Source organism: Engystomops pustulosus, chromosome 7, assembly GCF_040894005.1.
Source record: "Engystomops pustulosus chromosome 7, aEngPut4.maternal, whole genome shotgun sequence".
Classification (NCBI taxonomy): Eukaryota; Metazoa; Chordata; class Amphibia; order Anura; family Leptodactylidae; genus Engystomops; species Engystomops pustulosus.
Window position 1 is genome coordinate 182,102,152 of NC_092417.1, and position 23,108 is coordinate 182,125,259.

At 42.6% G+C, this 23,108-nt stretch overlaps 1 protein-coding gene across 1 annotated transcript in view; it reads left to right on the forward strand.

Annotated features, from left to right (window-relative positions):
* LOC140070305 (vomeronasal type-2 receptor 26-like) overlaps window positions 1–18,246 on the forward strand; it is a 34,046-nt gene extending 15,800 nt beyond the window's left edge. The window contains exons 4-7 of the mRNA XM_072116657.1: window positions 2,548–2,778; window positions 4,543–4,666; window positions 8,334–9,216; window positions 18,117–18,246. Of these exons, the coding sequence (XP_071972758.1) occupies window positions 2,548–2,778; window positions 4,543–4,666; window positions 8,334–9,216; window positions 18,117–18,246 (1,368 nt within the window). The remainder of the gene's footprint in view (window positions 1–2,547; window positions 2,779–4,542; window positions 4,667–8,333; window positions 9,217–18,116) is intronic.
* The last annotated feature ends 4,862 nt before the right edge of the window (window positions 18,247–23,108 follow it).

The window sequence follows — 23,108 nt, forward strand, 5'->3', positions numbered from 1 at the left end:
CAGTATATAGTGACTGTAGGAATATAGTTATGTGTACAGTATAGTTACTGCAGGGATATATTTATGTGTACGGTATATAGTGACTGTAGGAATATAGTTATGTGTACGGTATATAGTGAATGCAGGGATATATTTATGTGTGCAGTATAGTGACTGCAGGATATATTTATGTATACAGTATATAGTGAATGTAGGAATATAGTTATGTGTACAGTATAGTGACTGCAGGGAAATATTTATGTGTAATATATTTCAATGTAGGTACATACTATTGTGCACATTATAAAGACTAAGTATATTTTTATGTCTTTGGTACAGTAACTGTGAGTACATATTTATGTGTAAAGTGTAATAAATAGACGGGTATATTATTGTGTGCAGTACATTAATTACAGAGATATATTTTTACTTGTTCTACAGGAAACACAAATGCTTAGAATTAAGGTCCCCGCAGTCTATAACAGACGAAAGAAACAGAGAGTCAATGATTATTTACTCCATTACATACTGGTGACAGGTGAACACCTGAGGCCCTTTGCCTGAGTTGTGCAGAACCCTCACAATACATCGTAGACATATTATTCAGCATACAGCATTTCAAACAACCTATAATACTATGTGTAGACTATCTAGCAAACTCCTCAGTGTATTTTTACATCATGTAGATGTATTGGACATCAGAGTACATATATAAATGCAATTTCTGGCCAACCACTATCCTTAGAGAGGTCTTAGACCACAAGACTTATACTGGCCTAAAAAGGTCATAAGAGACAGGAGTAGCTGAAGCTAAAGTAGCAACCACCAGCGTGATAATATGTCACCAGCTTTACATTTTTTATTTTTATTACTTACTATAGTACACTACAGGCACGAGACTGCATTTTGCATGTTATGTACTCTTTACAACCTGACAGCTGAGGCCCGACCACCCCAGGACGTCTCATTGTGACCAAAGATTGGGAGGAAACCTGTTGTGTGTGAGCATTCACACCTTTGCCAGTTCATCTCTTGAGAAGGGGAGATCAAAGGAATAGTAGACCTATGTGTTGTTTTCTCACCAAAAAGCTAGGACTGACAATAGAGATGTCATAGCTGTCCTATAATTGGGACATAATTCATAATTATGGGTTCTCAGTTATAGGATCAAGATACCCTCATGGCTAACGTATCAAAATTCTAGCTGCAAGGAAATCCAGCCAATTACATAACACCCCTACTGTTAGGCCTAGACACCTCAAGTTTGGTATGGGGTGTTAGGTAGCGAGGTACCCTGATGATTGGAAGCTATGGCACAGTTGTGACATCTTCCAATCAAAAGTTATGGGGTTTGAATATAATCCCAGACACAGAAAGTGCCTCTCTGGAGGGAGGATCAAATTCAGACTTCCCCCTCTCAGTGACATCACAGCCAAGGGGGTGGGGGTCAAACCCACTGGGTTTAAATCAGTGAATCTGAAAATAGGCTTTGTCAGTCTAGGAACTCCTATCATCAGAATGCGAGTCGATCTCTCTATAATGTGTTCCTCAGTTATGATACTTCTCTCTATCTCATAGTAAGGGTATTTTGTTTCATTTACCCTTTTACTATTTGTATATATTGTATGTAAATTGTTTTGTTCCTTCTTTCTTATTTTAATCTGACAAGTTTATGTCTTAAGTGTATTGTAACTTTATGAACATTAAAGTGTTAACTTTAATAAGCCTCTGCCGGTAGCCTTAAATGGCATCTACCACCAGGATGAAGGAATATAAACCAAGCACACTGACATCATGCTGTGTGCCCCCTCTGGCAGGGTCTGCTCTTCTTTTAGCTTCATATGCCCTGGGCTTTACAAAAACATATGCTTTTAAAATTATGCAAATGAGCTTGAGGGGTTCCAGGCCTTATTAATACCTATGGAGCCTGGATCCCCTCAGGCTCATTTGCATGATTTTTAAAGCCTTTTTTTCTTAAAAACAAGGGCATAGGAAGCTTAAAGAACAACAGATCCTGCCAGAGGTGGCACATACCAGCATGTAAGTGTGATTGGTTTACAATCCTTCATCCGGGTGGTAGATGTCCTTTAAAGAATTTTCCGAAGGAATTACGTTACCAGGTTGATGCTTCAGATTCAGGATTACATGTTCTGTGTGAATCATCAGTGGGCATTGTCTGTGTGGTTGAGGTGTCTACGGCCTTCTGAGTATAAGTAATTTATGGGTGATGGCAGTGAGTTGGTCTGGGTGCTGGGTGCTTGGTGGTAAATTTAGCGTGAGTATGCCATTTTGTGTAAGTGGGCGGAGCTTAAGGGTTATATTCAGGGACTCCATAGAGTAGGTGCACCCTATGGTTGGACTCAAGAGGGCAGTTCATCACAACCAGTAATACAGCAGCAATCAGAATGTGGCTCAATCCCTTTCACGGTGATATTCCGAAGGGAGTCCATATGGAGGATCTCCTTTAAGCTTTCCGACTTATCTCCTTGGTGAGTGAAATCTTGGATGAGGCATCAAGCCAGACAATGAAATTATCAGCATTTGATGTAACTTTTCTCTTTATGAAAGGTCCATAAATATGTAAAATCTTTGGAGACTTGGACAAAGACCGGGACTAGTACAAAGTCATTTACTGACAAAGGAGATCTGGACACCTACATACTGGTTTATAATGATATTTTACAAAAAGGACAACGGATGCCTATACACAAGATTGGATTTTATGCGCAGACATCTGAGGGGCGTCTAGATTTCACGATTAATAAAAAAAATGTACGATGGAAGAACAAAGAAAATATTGTGAGTTCTCATTTTCATGGTGGTTATTGAACAGGGAATAAAGGGGTAAATACAATGATAGTATTTGGTCTGGTACATAATGGTAAACTTTCTACCATGAAAAGGTTATTGACTCGGCCTCATTTTTGTTCTTCCGAAATGTATTTTTGAAATTTTGGGATTTTTTTGGTCATAGACAGTATTCAAACATATTGGGGGTCAATTACTAAGGGCCCGATTCGCGTTTTTGCGACTGGTTAACCAAATGCTTCCGTTTTGCGCCGATTTTACCTGTATTGCCCCAGGATTTCGGCGCGCACGCGATCGGATTGTGGCGCATCAGTGCTGGCATGCACGCAACGGAAATCGGGGGGGCATGGCCGTAAAAAAAAACTGATGGATTCGGTGAACTTCAGTGCATTCCGATGGTTTTCAGCGCAGCAGTGACACCTGGTAGACGTTGGAGGAACTGCCTTAGTGAATCCCGGACAGACCCGAATCCTCCGCAGAGAACGCGCCGCTGGATCGTGAATGGACCGGGTAAGTAAATCTGCCCCATTCTCTTATATGATTAAACTGCAATAATCAAGCTCTGTAGGCAGGAGATGTAAGGAGATGTATGCTTTCCCCTGCATCAGATTCCTTTCCTATGACTAGGATTGTTTTATTTATTTAACCCCTATACAAACATTCCAGCAAGCAAGGAGTCTCATGGGTGTTTAGACAAACAGAACAAAAAGTCATACAGCACAGACAGAAGACACAGAAGCACACTGCTGTACACGCTTATCCTGATAGACCTATGCAAATGGTTAGTAACAGTTGTAGCATATCTCAGTAAATCGCAAACATAGTATGATATGATATGGCCATGTGCAAAACTTCAGAGACATAGCCCAAAAATCAAAATCAAGGAAAGGGACAGAAAACCAATATCACCAAAAGCCAAGGAAAAAGAAACATTATCACCAAACCTTCCCCTCAAAAAAAATGTTATATCAAAAATCAATGATCAGATAAAGAGATAAAAATTAACTACAATCTACCTGCGATGATGCCTGGAGCCTGCAATCTGGACTGATCCACCAGCACCCCTTAGCTCAGGAAAGCAGTGAGTCAAGGGCTCACATACTTAGGATTAGCGTTCCTTAACTGAGGGACTGCTCTTCCCTTTCAGTCTCTAGAGGGTTCAGGATCTCGCTGGGGCCTCCAAATTGTAATAGAAGTCCAATATCAACCAGGCAGAGAGTAATTAATTAAATAATAAATTGGCCACATAACGTAGACACAAGCAAGTTGTATCCAAGGAGATCTGATAAAACCTTTGTGCATCTTTATTTTATACCCTTGAAATATAGGAGGACTTATAGGTTATACGTAAATAACTAAAGACTAAATAACTAATAAGAACATTGCAGAATCATGTAAATAGTCCATAAACAGAATAACTGCCAAATACGTAAAATGTCCTAACATAGCGGACAAAGGAGACAAAGGTGATCATATTGTTATTAGACATATAGTTATACTCCTAGATCCTTTCCCACAGAAATTGTGGTTAGCTCAAGGCCAACCATTGTTTAACTAAGAATTCAATTCCCTGTGTCATATACTTCTACCTTCACTCTCACAAATAGTGAAGAAGTTGATAATCTATTGCATATAAAAGTAATGAAACCATAACTAACTCTCTATTCGGCAATATTTAATCTAAGTAAAAATGAATTACTTTAACAGTCTATGATAATTTGTTTCATTTTTTAATTAATTGCCTTCTTTCTACAGGTCCCAAAATCCCAATGTTCTCCAAGCTGTTTACCTGGACAGAGGAAAGTGCCGTCTCCTAGTATCCACCTGTGCTGTCATGACTGTGCCCCATGTTCAGAGGGAGAAATCTCTAATGTGTCAGGTATTCTATGTAACATCTCTGTAATCCAATTATACAAATATAACACCATAAGGCCGCATTCACACGACGGTAACCCCGACGTGTGCTGTCCCGGCCATAGCCCAGGCAAGCAGAGAGTGCCGGAGGGTAAGTACTGAGTTTCTCTATTTATACTTTTACTGGTCTTTTTTACTTTTTACTGCTGGCGTCCACAAGGTCTGGTAAAAGAAAAGGACCTGGTCACAGTTCCCCAACAGTAGCTTATATAGTCACAGAGAACTCACAGTAGCCAATATAGTCACAATTAGAGATGGGCAAATCGATTTTAACAAAGGGGAATTTGGTCTGAATTTCAGGGAAAATTTGATTTGTCATGAATCCAAAGTTAAGGTGGTTCGTGTGAACAAAGTTTTTTTTTTCTCCTTTTTTACCAAAATGGGTGCGAGCACAACGTGTTACATGGGGCAGAGAACTCTGGGAAGGAGAAAGGAACACCCTCAATCACATGTGCAGACCTGTAAGCCAATCAGCGACCGGCAGGTTTATGTGATGTCACACAGACTATAAAAAGAGGCAACCATTTTCAATCTCGCAATATCGGTATTTCACACTGAATGTGCTGTCTGTAGCGTCCAGCTGTTTCTACTGTTCTGTAGCAATTTTTGCTCCAAGGGTGTCCATTTTGGGTGATCTGTATACCCCAAATAGCAGTTTTTTTTTGTTTTTGTTGGTAAAGTGAATAGGAAGAAATCATTGTTAAATCCACATACTTTCTGTAGTGATTTCTGCTCCAATATCGGGTTGACCGATTTGGATGATCTGTATACCGCAAATTTCAATATTTTTTGTTGCTAAAGTTGATAGCAAGAAATACGTGTCAAATCCACGTAGCTTCTGGAGTGATTTTTGCTCCAATTACAGGGTGTCCGTTTTGGGGGGTCTGTATAACCCAGCTCTTTTGCAGCTCTTTTTTGTTGCTAAAGTTAATAGCAAGAAATCCGTGTAATATCCACATAGTTGCTTGGAGTGATTCTTGCTCCAAGTCCAGGGTGTCCATTTTGGGAGAGCCATATACCCCAAATTTCTGTCCTTTTTTTGGCAAAAACATAATCTTTTTAGGGAAATTATAATGAATGATGCATGTGGCATCTCTATTCTTCAAATTCAAATTGAAATTAAAAATTTCAAACTTCAAATTCATTTCAAACTTCAAACTCTGTCATTGGGGCACATTTACTAAGGGTCCGAATTGCGGTTTTCGGACGGTTTTCCCGAATTTTTCCGATTTGCGCCGAGTTCCCCCGGGACTTTGGCGCATCGGCGATGGCTTTCATGCAACAAAAATCAGGGGGTTTGTCCGGCGGAAAACCCGACGGATTCGGAAAATCTGTGGAATTTAAAAAAACATGTGTCGCAAAAATAGCACTCACATACACTGAGACGGAGGCAGTGAATTCCGGCGGACTTCAGCGCAACAGCGACACCTAGTAGAATTCGGGCGCACAACCTTAGTGAATCCCGGCAGAACCCGAATCAGCGTCGAAGAACGTGGGCCGGGTAAGTAAATCTGCCCCATTGTGCCACTCTCTGACCTCCTGCTGCTGACATCACCTCCACACTCTATCATTGTGCCACTCTGTGGCTTACCATGTAGCTGCCACCTCCACACTCTGTCATTGTGCCACTGTGTGGGCTACCATCTTGCTGCCACCCAAAGAATTTGTCATCGTGCCACTCTCTGACCTCATGCTGCTGCTTCTGCCATCTACACACTTTGCCATTGTGCCACTCTGTGGCCCACTAGGTTGCTGCCACATCCACACTCTGTCATTGTGCCACTCTATGGGCTGTTGCTGCTGCTGACGCCATCTCCACACTCTATCGTGCCACTCTTTGGCTTACCATGTTGCTACCACCTCCACACTCTGTCATTGTGCCACTGTGTGGCCTACCATGTTGCTGCCACCTAAAGAATTTGTCATTGTGCCACTCGCTGACCTCATGCTGCTGCTGCCACCTCCACACTTTGTCATGTGCCACTCTGTGGCCTTCCATATTTCGGCCACCTCCATAATTTGTCATTAAGCCACTCTGCGGCCTACTCATGCTGCTGCCAGCTGCACGCTGTCTCCCTAGAATAAACAGAAATAACAGACCTCATCTCACCCCGGAGCTGGTCTTTACACTTGCTGAACTATGCCTGATTTTTCCCAACATTAAAGCAACTTTATAAACATATGATCTTCCAGGAGGTGTACTTAAGAATTCCAAAGGGGTATAATGAGGAGTATGAAATTCTAGGAGTATAAAATTGTTGATCTTACAAACCATGTAAAGAGAAAATATGGAACAGAATCTAAAAATGTAATAAACCGAATCTATTATAACCGTATATCAGGATTATAGGCAGAGGTAAGAAGGGAAGCATTGCCTAAATGGGTGCAAGCTATTTCTATAGTGGAAACCCTTTAATATTATAAGCAGCTGCAATTAAAGCTAAGAATCTCTCTATATTAGGTAGCATGGAGCACTGTACTCACCTTTCCCTAGTCCCCCATAGGTCCTCTTCTGCATCCGATGCTCCAGTGCCCCCTTGGGTCCTTTTGTATCCTCTTCGGGTTCTTTGGTTCCTCTTTGGAAAATTCTGCTCCTCTTTGGGTCCCCTCGCGATGATGGTGGCTCACAAACAATGACGTCGGCAAAGCGCTGACACCATTTTATGTGCCGGCCGAGCATGAAGACCCGAAGAGGAGCAGAACATCCCAAAGAGGAGCGGAAGAACCCGGAGAGGACTGAAGGACTCAAGGCAGCATTGGAAGCAGAAGAGGAATTACGGGGACATTGGAAAGGTGAGTACAGTGTTAATTTTTTTTTTACTACAGGGGCTGGCAGGCTGTAAACTACAGGGGCTGGCAGGCTATATACTACAGGGGTCTGGATTGCTATATACTACAGGCGGCTGGATGGCTATATACTAGAGGGACTGGCAGGCTATATACTACATGAGGCTGGATGCCTATATACTACAGGGGGCTGGATGGCTATTTACTACAGGGGGCTTGCTGGCTATATACTACTGGGGCTGGGTGGATATATACTACAGGGCTGCAGGCTATATACTACAGGGGCTGCAGGCTATATACTACATGGGGGCTGGCTGTATGTTACAGAGGGCTGGCTGGCAATATATTACAGGGGCTGGCGGCTGTATATTACAGGGGGCTGGCAGGCTGTATTCTACAGGGCTGGTAGGCTATATACTACAGGGGCTGGCAGGCTGTATATACAGGGGCTGGCATGCTACATACTACAGGGGTATAGTTGGCTGTATACTATAATGGACAGGCTATATACTACAGGGGGCTGGCTGGCTATATACTGGGAGGCTGTGACCAAGGCATTTTACACCCTTGGCTTATACTTGAGTCAATAGGTTTTCCCAGTTTTTTGTGTTAAAATTGGGTGCCTCGGCTTATACTCGGGTATAAACAATACCTCAGTGTCCAGCAGCTCCCATGTCTCCTACAGGATACAGCATAGGACGGCCCACTTGGCTCTTATCATTCTTCAATAACTGGTAGATGAATCAGAAAAGAGAATTATGTGTCCACATGAAGGTATATAACAGAAACAATTAATAAATAATAAAAAGTAATGAGTGTCTCAATATACACTTTTTGTTTTGTAGATAGTGAAAACTGCATGAAATGTCCAGAAGATGCGTGGCCCAATGAGAACAGAACATTTTGTGTCGTAAAGGAGATGGAATATTTATCCTATAATGATGACATTACAATAGCTTTTATTTGTTCATCACTTTCTTTTTGTATTCTCACTATTATGTTTTTTGCAGTTTTTGTCTTAAATCGTGAAACCCCAATAGTGAGAGCCAATAACAAGCACCTGAGCTTTGTTCTCCTGGTCTCCATCATGCTGAGCTTCCTCTGTGTCTTCTTGTTCCTCGGTCGTCCTGTGGATATAACCTGCATGTTACGTCAGATCTCTACTGGAATATTCCTCTCAGTGTCCATCTCCTCATTGTTGGCCAAGACCATCATGGTTTACATCGCCTTCAAAGCCACCAGGCCTGGAAGTGTGTGGAGAACATGGACTGGAGGGAGACTCCCTAATTGTGTGCTCCTGATCTGCTCCTCGGTCCAGGTTGTCCTCTGTATGAGTTGGGTGACCCTCTCTCCTCCCTTCCAGGAGCTGGACACACACTCTTATAAGGAGAAGGTCGTAGTTCAGTGTAATGAAGGGTCAGATCTTTGGTTCTACTCTGTCCTGGGTTATATGGGGGTTCTGGCTGCGGTTAGTTTTATTACAGCTTTCTTAGCCAGGACATTACCGGACAGTTTTAATGAGGCCAAGTACATCACCTTCAGCATGCTGGTGTTCTGCAGTGTCTGGATCGCCATGATCCCGGCTTATCTCAGCACCAGAGGGAAATACATGGTGGCCGTGGAGATATTTGCCATCCTGACCTCTAACGCTGGGCTGCTGGGATGTATATTCCTCCCAAAATGTTATAAAATTATATTTATGCCAGAAATAAATACAAGAAAACACCTGCTGGATAGATAATTTACATGTTTGTGTCTGTTCCATATATATAAATATTATTCATGAAAACAAAAGTTATTTTAGTTATTGTAATAAAGATTAGGATTTTCCGTCTTTGTTTTCCAGGCTCATCTTATTATTTTGTTCTTTGATCTGGTATATGAGGCGGCTCAGTTGTGGAAGTAAGAGATGAATTTTCCAATTGCTTCATTTTAGGGTAGAATTAAGATAATGGGGCACATTTACTTACCCGGTCCATTCGCGTTCCAGCGGCGGCTTCTCTGACGAGATTTCGGGTCTTCCGGCGATTCATGAAGGTCCTGTGCCCGATGTCCACCAGGTGGCACTGCTGCGCCGAGGTCCGCCGAGATGGCCCGGAGTTCATCGTCTTCATCGTGGTGCATGTGAGTATGGCCCGTGCGACCAATTTTTTTTTTTTAAATGCGGCGGTTTTTCCGAATCCGTTGGGTTACCGTTCGGCCACGCCCCCCAATTTCCGTGGCGATGAGCCACAATCCGATCGCGTGCGCCAAAATCCCGGGGCAATTCAGGTAAAATCGGCGCAAATCGGAAATATTCGGGTAACACGTCGGGAAAACGCGAATCGGGCCCTTAGTAAATGACCCCCAATGTGAAAATAAATCAGCTCTTAAGGGATTAGAAAGAAAATGGTTATTCTGACAATACGTTTTTTTCACAGTATATAAAGCATGAAAAATTGGATGTTAGATCTGGTGAATATTTCCGCCTCCTGTAGAATCTATATCAGAGCCAATCGATCTATGGCCATGAATATGACTATGGGCACTCAGATGGATGGTTATACATTATTTTACCATATTTAAACTTTTTTTTTTCAAAAAAGGTGTTCTAATTGTATCAGAATAAGTGTTTGCTACAGTTCTTATATACTAACATGTAGGATTGGAGAATAATTCAATTGAGTCATCTAATCAAAAAATTGTGGCCCCCAACCAGATTTTTGATGCCTAGAAAGCATTATAAATGGAAAACTAGATGGCAACATATACAATGTCTCAATATAATAGCAGTCTTAAGCAGCTACTCTCTTCACAGGACGTGCTCCCTGTATCATGTGGCTCTTTTTACACTTTTCCACTTCTATATATGGTTTTTGTACCAATTTTGTGTCTGTTTCATAAAATAATTGCATTCATAACCATTTATTTTATTGTCAAACTTCTAATTTGATATTCCATTATCTGTTTTAATTCCAGTCGTTAGGTACTGGCGACCCTATAGAATGGTCTTTTCTGGCCTCTGCCCCTTGGTCTCCATGCCACGTAATGATTCACTGGCATTTTACGAGCAGTTCAATTTCTATTCTGTTGTGTCTCCTGTTTCTCCGTAGACTGAGAAGGAGTTATAGTTGGACTTCCAAAGAAAAGCAATATTCCAGACTTATGTCCAAAAAAGAAAAAATGTCTGGTACTCACCCTTCTAGTTGGGTGCCCCATGGTTAAGAGTCTTGCTGGATATCCAGAACGCTTGGGTCCAAGGTGCATATTGAAGCAAAATACATTAAAAATCTGCACTGGCGGAGGAAAAAAGTAGTAAACACTACATTATACATAGTCTACACTTTTTGGAAATGAAAGATTTGTATAGCCGAACATGTAGTGGTGATATGCCAAACATATCCTTTCAATATTGTAAGCACTCGCAATGCTGAGCCGCCAAACACTTTCGTGACTTCCATGCAAGGTCCACACACCTCATGACAGTCACTGCTATAGAACAGGTCCCCACAGTAAACGTGGTGGAGACCGCACAAGAAGCTGCACATGCATGAAGCTTTCTGGATTATGGTGTTGGAAATGCGCCACCCGAAGGGTTTGAACATTGGAAATGACTCGAAGTCCATGTATTGATGAGCTCCCTCTTTTCCCCTTCATACAGTGTTCATTTGGTACAGCGAGTAATCCAGGATTACATATTTTACCTTCTACATTCTCATAGTTCTCAGCTTTTTCTCTCTTACATCTACTCTAGCATCTGTTAATACCACCACATGCTTACCTTACGTTATCTAATGGGATCCTACTATTATATACATGTTATGCCTAAGTCATTCTTACAGCACAGAGATATATTGTCCTCTCCTTCAAATTATGTAATCAGAATATGTATGTGGTTTCTCATCATTACTATATGTCTGATCATCCATGAACTCCTTTATTTATCTACCTTATTCAATTAAACCTTGCTGCTTCCACTAGTCTCCTCATACCTTTTCCTGATTACTGTTCACTATCACTTTGCTTTTCTGTGTATACAACCTCTGCTACATTTGCTCAACCTCTCTCTTGTTCGCTTTGATTCTGTTACATTGTTACATAGTTTATATGGTTTAAAAAAGACACATGTCCATCAAGTTCAACCAAGGAAGGGAAGGAATTGGATGAGGTAGGGATTTGGGGAAACAATTCTATATAACATAACCTACAATGTTATTAATGTGTAAAAAGGCATCTATACTCTTCTTGAAGCTCCCTGCTGTCTGAGGCAGGCGATTCCACAGATTGACAGTTCACGCCTCCGACGATTACACCTTGTTTTTTCCAGTTTTTTTACACCACGCTCTTGTCTTTTGATTTAATTTAACCTGGAACTAATTTAATTTTACTGATGCCATCCCAGTTTGTCACCGAATGCTCCAAGGTGGCATTGATTGTCAGTTTGCTCTCTGGGAAGTCCCTGGCCTGGGCTCGAAATCCAGTCATGGCCCCCCATACTGCATACCTGGCTGAATTCTGGTCCGCGTTCGAGGAAACAGGACGAGCCTCCTCAGCTGAAATGCCGCTGCTGAACCTACGCCAAGGAGACTCATCTGTGGGTGATTATGCTGTCAAGTTCCGCACCCTGGCTTCTGAGTTCTCCTGGAAAGACGTGACCTTGTCAGCAACTTTCAAAAGGTGACTGTCTTCAAAGGTCAAAAAACGCACTGGCCGCCCATGCCGGCTACTCTGAGTGGTCTCATCACCCTGGCCAGTCGGATAGACATGCAGTTGCTGAAGAGTTGCATCACCAGTAACCAAAAGTCTGCCTCGCTTGGCTCCGGTTTTCTATAAGCTGCTCCTGCCTCCAGCCATACCGTCTGCAGTGGAACCAATGCAAGTCAACAGGGCACTTCATCGGGGCTTGTCCAGTCAGTACCCAATGTTCGGGAATCGCCAGCACCTAGGGCTTCTGGGAGAAGTGTCCCTAGGTGTGAATACAGCTTCTCCAAGTCTGACAGTTCCTGTGCTCCTCAGTGTCGGTACCAGCACCACTGTGCAAGTCTCAGCATTCTTGGACTCTGGTTCCGTGGGGAACTTTGTGGATGCCACTCTTGGTTCCCCTCAAGCAACTCCTTGGCATTTCCTAGGTCAGCTAACAGCTTCTCTCTGATCCGGTCCGGTACCGCACTGAGCCTATATGTCTTCAAATTGGAGATTTGCACAAAGAAAGACTGTTCTTCTATTTCCTGCGATACTCCACATCATCTTTTCTCCTTGGTCTTCAATGGCTGTAACTCCATGCTCCGGTCCTCAACTGGAACACTGGTGAGATCCTGCGTTGGGGCCCTGAATGCTATTACCACTACCTGACTTCCTTGGTGTCTCCCAAGTCTCTGGAGGGTCTGCCAGCTTGCTACCAGGACTTTGTGAATGTTTTCTCCAAAAATCAAGCAAAAACTTTGCAACCACACCATCCCTATGATTGTCCTCGTGGATCTCCTGTCTGGTGCCATCTACCCCCTTTCTGTTCCTGAGGTGGCTGCCATGTCCGAGTACATCAAGGAGAACCTGCAAAGATGTTTCACACGCAAGTTCTCCTTTCCAGCTGGCGCAGGGTTCTTCTTTGTCACAAAGAAGGACCATTCCCTACATTCCTGTATTGAATATTGTGGGCTGAAAAAGGTCACAGTTAAAAACCATTACCCCCTGCTGTTGATTACAGAACTTGATCACCTGCGTGGTTCCAGGGTGTTCTCCAAACTGAATGCTGGAGGTGCTGGACATGAAGATCGTGAGGGGTAACTGGTTCTTCCTTGTAGACTGGAAGGGGTTCAAGGAGAGGTCCTGGGAGCCAGAGGAGAATATTCTGAATCACACCCTACTCCACAGGTTTCTTGGGAAGAGGGGGAGGCTGAAGGGGGGGGGGGTTACTATCACGGATCACGGGCACACCCTTGCCCCTCTCTGTGGCGCTTCCCTGTCCCCCTCTCTGAAAGCCCCTCGGTGTCCATGGTTTTCCATTTCTGCATTCCAGCATTTCTGTGTTCCCACTCCTGTGTTCCCGTGTTCCTGCTCCAGTGTTAGCGTGTTCCTGCTCCAGTGTTCCTGTGTTCCTGTTCCAGTGTTCCCGTTTTCCTGCTCCAATGTTCCTGTGTTTTTGTGTTCCCGTGTTCCTGCGTTCCAGTGCTCCAGTGCGTTTCCATGTCCCAGTGTTCCTGTCCCCTCCTGCCTTACCTCCCGTGGCTGATTCCAGCCTTTGACCTTACACCTCTGTTGCCTGCCCTGACTCTCCACTTGAGCCTGACTATGAGACTGTCACCGCCCAAGGTATCACTACCTGTGGAACGACCTGGTGGCACCCCACCGCAGCAAGACCATCCTGCTTTGTAGCAGACTCTGGTGAAGATCTGGTGCCACTTAGACTTCCGGTCCCAGGTGTTGGCTAGTACCATCTCCCACGGTGGTCCAGAGGGTCCACAGACCCAGAACCCTGACATATAGTATTGGACAAGACAAGTAGAAGGTCAGAATAGTCACATTAGCTCAATAGATATTGACATGACCATTGCAAAGACCAGCTGAACGTAATAGTTTCTTCTCTGTTTCTTCTCTACAAAATTCTTGGAAAATTGCCAAGTAGTAAAAATGTACTTATCTCTTTTATTGTGTTTCAAAACTCAAGGACCTATAACTTTAAATGCATTATTGTAGTTGTGCTGCAGTCTCTAATTTTGGCCACTGCTAGAAAACAGAACTGGACTTGGCTTTGTTGTCCATAGGTAATGCTGCTGATAAGGGATCTACAGTTAAAGAAAGAAACAGCCCTGTTGGTAAAACCACCCAGCTGTCCCTACCTACTTGCCGATCTTCTCCTAGACATTAGGTATCAACTGAGCGATGTCCCCTTCCTGCACCAAAATTAGACACAGACAAAAACCGGACAAAACACAGTAAGGAGGTTATACAAATATGGAAAAACTGAAGAAGACTTTTCAGAAAGTTAAACAAAATTTATGGTGGTGAGCAAGATCAGAAAACAAAAGTAAAAAAGGGAAGTAGAGCAATGCAGAATACAATAAGCTCCTAAGAAGGCTTATAGCAATTACTAGGAAAAGGGCAAATTAACCTCTTATAGAATATCTGAGTCCTTGTCCAGATGTAATTGTGCCAGCCCCCTGACATCTCACCCAGACTAAGAGGAGGATTGTGAATGGAGAAAACATCTGTCCATCACTACTATATTAACCATCGGCAGCCCACAAGAAAATAAGCAGGTGCCAAACGGGTATGGTGGAACTCAGTTACGACAGCCATAGTTTACTGTAAAGGGACAGCACAGGAGCCCAAACAGAAGGGTTATCACCCCCCCCACACACACACACACCTTATTTTTCACCCCCTACCTGATCGAACTTTGATGTACTATCTTCTGTAAAGTTCTTCAATATCAGATACCTGGATTATAAATTCAAAGGGGGGGGGGGGATGTAAAATAATTGTATGGGTGGTGGGGGCTAGAAAAACAATAAACATCTAATTTTTCGGGGGGCGGAGCCAAGCCACGCTACGAGATGGCCGCTTGATTCTGGAGCTCCCGGCACTCATCACCCGAAGCAAGCTAAAATAGCATCTAGCGCTGACCGGATGGTTAAATACGGGAACCCCAACGCCCAAGACCCGAAAGGGTACAGCAAGGCCGGGAAACAACAACAGGATTTAGACAAATTCCTGAAAAAGAGGATGAAGACGCCGCCGAGCAAGCTATCCAAGATGGCGCCTGCACTACCCGAGCGAGATGACGCAGAGGACTCAGAGCAAGATAGCGGGGGTGAGTGCTCGGATGCTTATGGGGAGTCCTCAGCAGGCCCAATCTCCAGAGACTTTATTAAACAGGCCTTGCAACAAGCTCTGAACCCTCTAGCCAAAGATTTGGCGGACATAAAGGCTGACATTAAGCAAATAGGAGCGAGGGTAGAAGAGCTGGAAGGAGCTCAGTCAGCATTGCTGCAATTTGGAGAAGCGGTGCGGGGCGCCATGAATACTCAGAAGGAGCAACTAAACTCTGCTTTATTATGGGTAGAGGATCAAGAGAACCGCAGCAGGCGCAGAAATGTGCGGATAAGGGGCCTGCCTGAAGATATAGGGCATGATGATCTCCCTAAAGCTGCAGGTGACATATTTGCAATTATTCTAGGTCAAGAAAGAGCAGATCTGGTACATATAGAGAGGATCCATAGAGCCCTGCGGCCTAAGCCACGTGCGGGGGAGCCGCCGAGAGATGTTATATGTGGTCTGCTAAAGTACACTGATGCGGCAGATATTTTAAAAGGTGCTAGAGACCGTAAAGAGCTACAATACCAGGCAGGTGCCATCACCATTTACCAGGACATTGCACCTTCTACGCTAGTAAAAAGAAGGCTTCTTAAACCCCTTTTAGACGATCTGAGGGAGAAGAACATACCTTTCCGATGGCTGTTTCCTTTTGGTTTGGCGATCTCCAAGAATGGCAAACACATCATCATCCGTACACCAGAGGATCTAAAAAACGCGTGGAGCGTTCTGGATATTCCGGCCCGCGATATTCCATCATGGCTACCTATCGGAGAAGATGGTGAACTACCCGCGCTACCTGAGGCGACAGTATGGCACCCTGCAAAAAGCCCGCGGAGTAGAAAGAAGAAGCTGCCATATACCTGAGCGAGACTGTCGGGGTTGGGTAAAAATTTCTTGACACGTTCAGCACATTTTAAGTTTTGTTTTTCTTTGACATATGTTTGCAGTAGTATTGCATCCTGTATTTTACAGTAAAGAGGGGAAACTGTACCCCCTGGTCGGTATTAGGCCCGGTATGTAAGATATGTGCATTTTGTATAGAAAGAGGTTTATTCTTGTTAAGACATACTGTGGCACAACTTAATTGTTTAATATAACATATCAGTAACAGTTAAATTCGGGTGATAGTGTTAATTGGTTGTACAGGTGTCGCATAAAAATGAAACTCCCCCTACCAGATTCACCGTTGTCTGCCTGTCTGTTAGTAGTCCCCGACACTACTCGGGGTGGCGTCCCCAGGTGGGATGCGGTACAGTCTTGGCTACAGCAGAGACACCGGGCTGTATCTGTAACGGTTTACATATGCAAAAAACGGCACCTTTATGGTTTATGTTTGTACTTTTCCCTTCCCTACCCCCTCTTACCTGCCTTTTCTTCTCTCATCTCCTGCCCTTACCCTGTAGTGATTCAAAAGACAAAAAAACTTACAGTCCTAGATATGCTTTCTTTTAGTGCATTAGAAAATGGGGGACATTAAAATTATCTCTCTAAATGCCAAGGGTTTGAACGAGCCATGTAAGAGACACCAGATCCTGCGACAAATGAAAAAAGAGAGAGCAGATATCATACTATTGCAAGAAACCCACTTTAAAGTTAACAAAATACCTCAGTTACCGAAAAGGGAATATTCCCTATGGTACCATAGCGCATTTATATCAGCGGCTAGAGGAGCCTCAGTGGCAATAAGCAAACATACTCCTTTTAAACTCCTAGCAGAACTAAATGACTCTGAAGGCCGTTACCTTTTTATAAAAGGAACCATAAATGGTCAACAGGTGACTTTTGGAAATATATATGATCCGAATTCTGGTCAGGTCCAGTGGCTCGTTGATACCTTAAAATTATTTTCAGACTTTTGTGAAGGAATTGTTATTTTAGGCGGTGATTTTAATCTTGCTTTTGACCCCAATTTGGATACGACGAGTCTTAGACACCACTCATATAGAGAGTTGGCAGCCCTAAAAAAGGCACTGGAGAGTAAGGGCCTCATAGATACCTGGAGGTTAATGAACCCCAGTACAAGGGACTACACATTTTTCTCACAGCCCCATCAAAGTTACCATAGGCTGGACTATATACTGATTTCGCAAGCACATGTCACACTAATAAAAGAAACTGAGATTGGCAGTGTTTTACTTTCAGATCATGCTCCAGTTTCCCTGTCTGTTAGGATACCAGCCCTGCCTAGTAGAGAATGGAACTGGAGGTTAAATATTACTCTTATGGAAGAGGAAGAGCATTGTCAGGAAATATTAGGAAAAATCAAAAAGTTCTTTTCCACTAACACCTCAGATGACCAGGCCTTCCCCATCACTTGGGATGCACATAAGATGGCTATTAGAGGGGAGTTTATATCCTTAGGGACATTCATTAAAAAAAGACGCACCCGTCTCCTTAATTCCATGCTATCACAAATCACTAAATTAGAGAAACAGCACAAACAAAGTAAGGCACTGTCAATATTAGACGAATTGACGGATCTCAGGAATAAAGTTCGGAATTTGCTTAATGTAAAGTCAGCTAAACTCCTGCAGTATTGCAGATTTAAGCAATATATGCATGGTGACAGGGGGAATAAGATGATGTCCCTTTTATTAAGAAAGCAGAAAGAGAAGTCGTTCATTCACTCTATCAAAACCACGGACGGCACTGTAACCTCAGACACACAGAAGATAGCCAAGGAATTTATGTCCTTCTATTCTGCACTTTATAATATTACACCGCATCAGATGCAGACAGAACATAACATCAGGTCTTTTTTAGATAAACTCAATCTTCCGGTACTTACAGATGCAGAAAAATCTTCCCTCCTCGCCCCGTTTACTGTAGAAGAGCTTAGGAAGGTCCTACATACTATCCCATCGGGAAAATGTCCGGGACCAGACGGGCTCCCAGTGGCGTATTACAAGAAATATGAAGATTGCCTTTTGCCACATTTCACTACTGTATGCAATGGATTGCTAGCTGGGGGAGCATTACACTCGCAAGCGTTAGCGGCAAATATAACCATAATACACAAGGAAGGGAAGGATCCCACACATTGTGGGAGTTACCGTCCCATTTCCCTCCTTAATACAGACGTGAAGTGGTGGGCAAAGGCACTAGCTAACCGCATATGCGGCTTATTGGCGAGACTGATATCCCCTGAGCAATCAGGGTTCGTTATGGGAAGACAGGGTAAAGATAATACCTGCAGAGTAATAAGAATTATTGAATATGCTAAAACCAATAAGATCCCGCTAGTCCTTCTCGGCACAGACGCCGAGAAGGCATTTGATAGGGTTAGTTGGCTTTTTATGCATAATACATTGACAAGATTTGGCTTTCCCGCAAATTTCGTTTCGGCTATCTTCTCCCTGTATTCATCACCAAGTGCCAAAGTCCGAGTGAACGGCATACTCTCCCCGTCCTTCTCAATAGCAAATGGCACAAGACAAGGGTGCCCTTTATCCCCATATCTATATATTTTATTCATGGAAACCCTGTCACAAGCAATTAGACAAAATCCACAGATACAAGGCGTTAAAGTCAAAGACTATACACACACCACAGCTGCTTTTGCAGATGATCTTCTAGTCCTTACTACTAACCCTAAAGAGTCTATCCCCACACTCACACAACTGTTTCTAGATTTTGGAAATTTATCTAATTTTAAAGTTAACTTTGGAAAATCGGAGATTCTTAACATTACCTTAACCGCACAAACAGCATCCAAATTAAAAGTTAATTCGGAATTTAATTGGCCGCAGAAGTCAATTAAATACCTAGGTATTCAACTTACAAAAGATCCAGCAGATTTATTTAGGCTCAATTACACTCCTCTCCTAAACACTATTGAAAACCAACTCAAGCAACTTACTATACCCTTCGTGTCTTGGATAGGTAGAGTCAACCTTCTTAAAACATATATTCTACCCAAATTCACATACTTGATAAACACGGTCCCGATTACACTCCCCAGATCATATATTTTGAAAATTCGCAGACTATTCTCCTCCTTTGTTTGGTCATTTAAAAAGTCTAGATTGCATTACTTGCAACAAATCCAAAATAAGAAGAAAGGAGGGCTAGGTCTTCCAGACCTTATTAATACATACTGGGCAACACATGTTCAGCGCTGGATATCTCTAGTAAAAAACCCGGCTCCCTCCTTATGTGCCTCATTAGAACAAAGCTTACTCACGGATTCCGACCGCCTCCAGCTTTGGGGGATACCACATAAACACGCAGTTTTTAGCAAAAGTTACTTGCTATCCTCCACAATCAAAATATGGCAGTATATTCAAAAACGCTGGAACCCATTACCTCAGATATTAGATGAGCTACCGGCATGTCTTTTGCCACAAATAGTAGACCCAAATCTTCCATTAGACTCTCCATTTAGCAAGCGATTAAAGGATCTAACTGTTAAAGAATTAAAGACAGAAGTTTCAGAATCTGCGGAATTAGTTAGATTAATAGCAGATAAGGGGCCTCCACTTGATTTTCTCCATAAACATAGATTAAACACATTGGGCACACGCCTATATGCTAAACTTACTCAAACGCATAAAGAAACTTGGTTAACAGAAATACTTTCAAAGCCATATAGTGGAAAGGGGCTGTGCTCAATTATAGGGCACAAGCTTTTGGAGTATCGAGCTGGAAGTCCGCTCACATCGCTAACAAAATGGCAAGAGGATATGGGGATACTGCTGACGCCTGCAGAATGTAAGAGTATCTTAGAAAACTCCCACGGTTTTTCTAGATGTATCAGAGTGCAGGAAAACTCTTATAAGCTCTTCACTAGATGGTATAGGACACCCCACATGTTAAATTTAATTGACAGTAAAATACCTAACACGTGCTGGAGGTGCAAAGGAGATAGGGGTGATATATATCACATTTGGTGGACATGTCCGAAAATAGCACCCTTTTGGAAATCAATTATAGATAGGGTAAACACTATATGTAATGTAAAGATAGAATTAGACCCAAGCACTATTCTATTATGGAAAGGGAGCACGATTTTCACTCCGAAAAAGAATGACTTAGCCACAATCCTAATTACAGCAGCAAAATTGTTAATACCGAAGATGTGGCTAGCTGAAAACTCTCCTACAATAGACATGTGGATAGACAAGGTGAATGAACTATATAGGATGGAAGAATTATCCCACTGGGAGCTGGGAAATAGGAAAAGATTTGTAGAAGTCTGGAAAAATTGGAAAGTACGAGAAAGGTCCTAAATCTTGCTCATTAGAAAACCTTCCACTTAAAGGGTAACCTTACCCCCCCCCCTAAACTCCCCCCCCCCCTTCTTTTCCCCCCCCTTTTTTCCCTACTGGTCTTTACCCCTCCCCCATTTTTCTCGGTTTAATGTTTTGATTGTCTATATGTTTTTTATGTATGTTGTGTAGTTGTTACAAAAGGCCCATTGTACATATAAGTATTGTATAAGAGAGTTTGCTTGGACGCGGTAGTCCGACTTATGTGTGGGAAACAGGTTTCATCCCCACACAGGCGAACTAATATGCTAGGAGCCGGGTACATGGGTGGATGAGCGGCTCCTTGGGAGGGGTCCACTCAAGCTTGCTCTGGTTCCCAATATTATGTCACATGTACAAGTAACAAAATTGTTATTTTTGCTATGTATTGTTTACTTAAAAAGTTTTAATAAAAAGAGTTTTAAAACAAAAACAAACATCTAATTTTTCGCTTAGCTTTCCTCCAAGTCGGAGTGGTCTCTGACCTGGATCCAAGCTTTTTGCTATTTTTTAAACTTTGGTTCTGTAATTTTTGAATAAACATCTTCTAATTACCTCTTCCGGTGCTCCTGGTCACTCTTGGCACTGCCCAACACTGCCAGGTGTTTGCTTACAGAGGCTAGTGATGCCACCCATCCATTCCAATGTGGCCTGAAGCTCATGCTGTAGTAGGCAGAAAGCTGTGGTTGGGAGGCACCACTGGCCTTGCTAAGCATAGACCTGGAAGTGTTGGGGCGGCGTCATGGGTGTACAGGAGCACTGGAGGAGTTAGATATAAGATGTTTATTTTTTTGCTAACCACTCCTCCAACCATATATAATATTTTTTTAGAACCTGGACAACCCCTTTAAGAAACATACTCTTATACATATACTGCATTTATGTCTCTGCAAGAGTTAATGAAATCCTTCTTCTTCTTATCTATATTTTTACAATCTACTTTTAAATAAGTGAAGAATAAATCTACTACCAGGAGACGTGAGGCCTGAGTGTAAGTTTAGTGCCCATTGTGTTACAGTATCAGCTCCGTCTATAAAATATGAGAGGATTTTCTCCGGCTTCAGTGTCACATGAGATGCTGCAGAAGTTGCTGCTCGTCTCTACATTACTGAATGCTGAGAGCCCAGGATTATCCCTCCTTATCACACAATGTATTTTATTCCTTTCATCATTTCTTACGTTTCTGTTTTCTTTTCTTCCACTGAAAACTCTGCAAGGTGTTTTATTCCTGTGTGTGACTCTGTGTATATGTTCATGTCACACTGCACCTCCGGCCTGTAGGCTAAAGATGCAGCAAATACTCCAAGAGTATGAGTATGTACAGGATGGGGACATCATGATCGGAGGAGTCGTCAGTGTCAACCGCCAAATAAATGAAAAATTTGAGGATAGTAATGTTCTGGAAGCCATGGTGTGTTCCTAGTAAGTGCAAGGGCGTAATACAACATTCAAGGGAGTAACTATGGGGCCCAGAGTGTCCGGGGGGCCTGGATTTCCACATTAGACAACATAGAATAGTAGTAATTGCAGTGTGTACCGCATGACTGTATTCAGTCCTCTTCTTCCAGCATAAACATCTGGGGCTTATACATGATCTGTCCACGTGGAGGTAAATTACCACGAGGTGTAGGAGAACCCAATGACTATTTTCTCATGGGGTCCATCCTCTCCAAGGCTACCGTACACCACTAACATTACTAATGCAGGAAATAACTGTGTCAGTAGTGATTGCATCATGTAAAAAATATATGAGGTTCTCTATATGTGCCGGAGGGTAAGTATTGGGGTGCACCTGCCGGTACAGCCACAGCCCGAGGCCATCGAGATGCTCATGTGGATTCCCTTTACAATAACTTGTATTTCCTGTAGACTCTGGAAAATCGAAAAAGGTAAAACTTCAGATTTATAAAAGTTGCTTTTACTTCAGCCGGGATCTGGAGGCCGACAGATCAAATGTAACCTGCACCGAGAAAGAGAAATGCGACACAACAGAAGAGGAAAATATACATCAATCTGTAATAGCAAAACAATGGCACAATATTCAGTATAAATCCATGAAAATCTATAAACATCAATTTTTATACTTTTTAAAAGAAATGTCACATATGGAAAAAACATAATAATGTGTAACGGATACAAACAAGGAAGTGTTTCGACTATGGCTTTACCTTGTGTTACAGAACATAGTTATGGGGGGTCCGGTATCTTATTGTACATAGAATTTAACCAGAAGTTCCTATTGTTCAAAATGTTGGTTATTATGTATGATATGTGCAATTATTTCCATATTTATAATTTATACATTGGGGAGCAGTGGGATTTTTCCAATATTCTGCAATCGTTTTGTTGGCAGCTATTGCGTTGCTTTTGAAGCTTGACCCCACTCTAAAATCTCAAAAATGAATAGCTTGTTGGCATGGAGCTCTACAATGCAGTTTCTGTAAGTAAATAATAGGTGTCTGTCTCTTAAAAGGAATCGGTCACCAGATTTTACCCTATTAACTACCAGCCCGATCAGGTCAGAGATGAAATGTCATTTCTAGAAGCCTCGTTATTCTGTGAAATCTCAAATGTTACCTC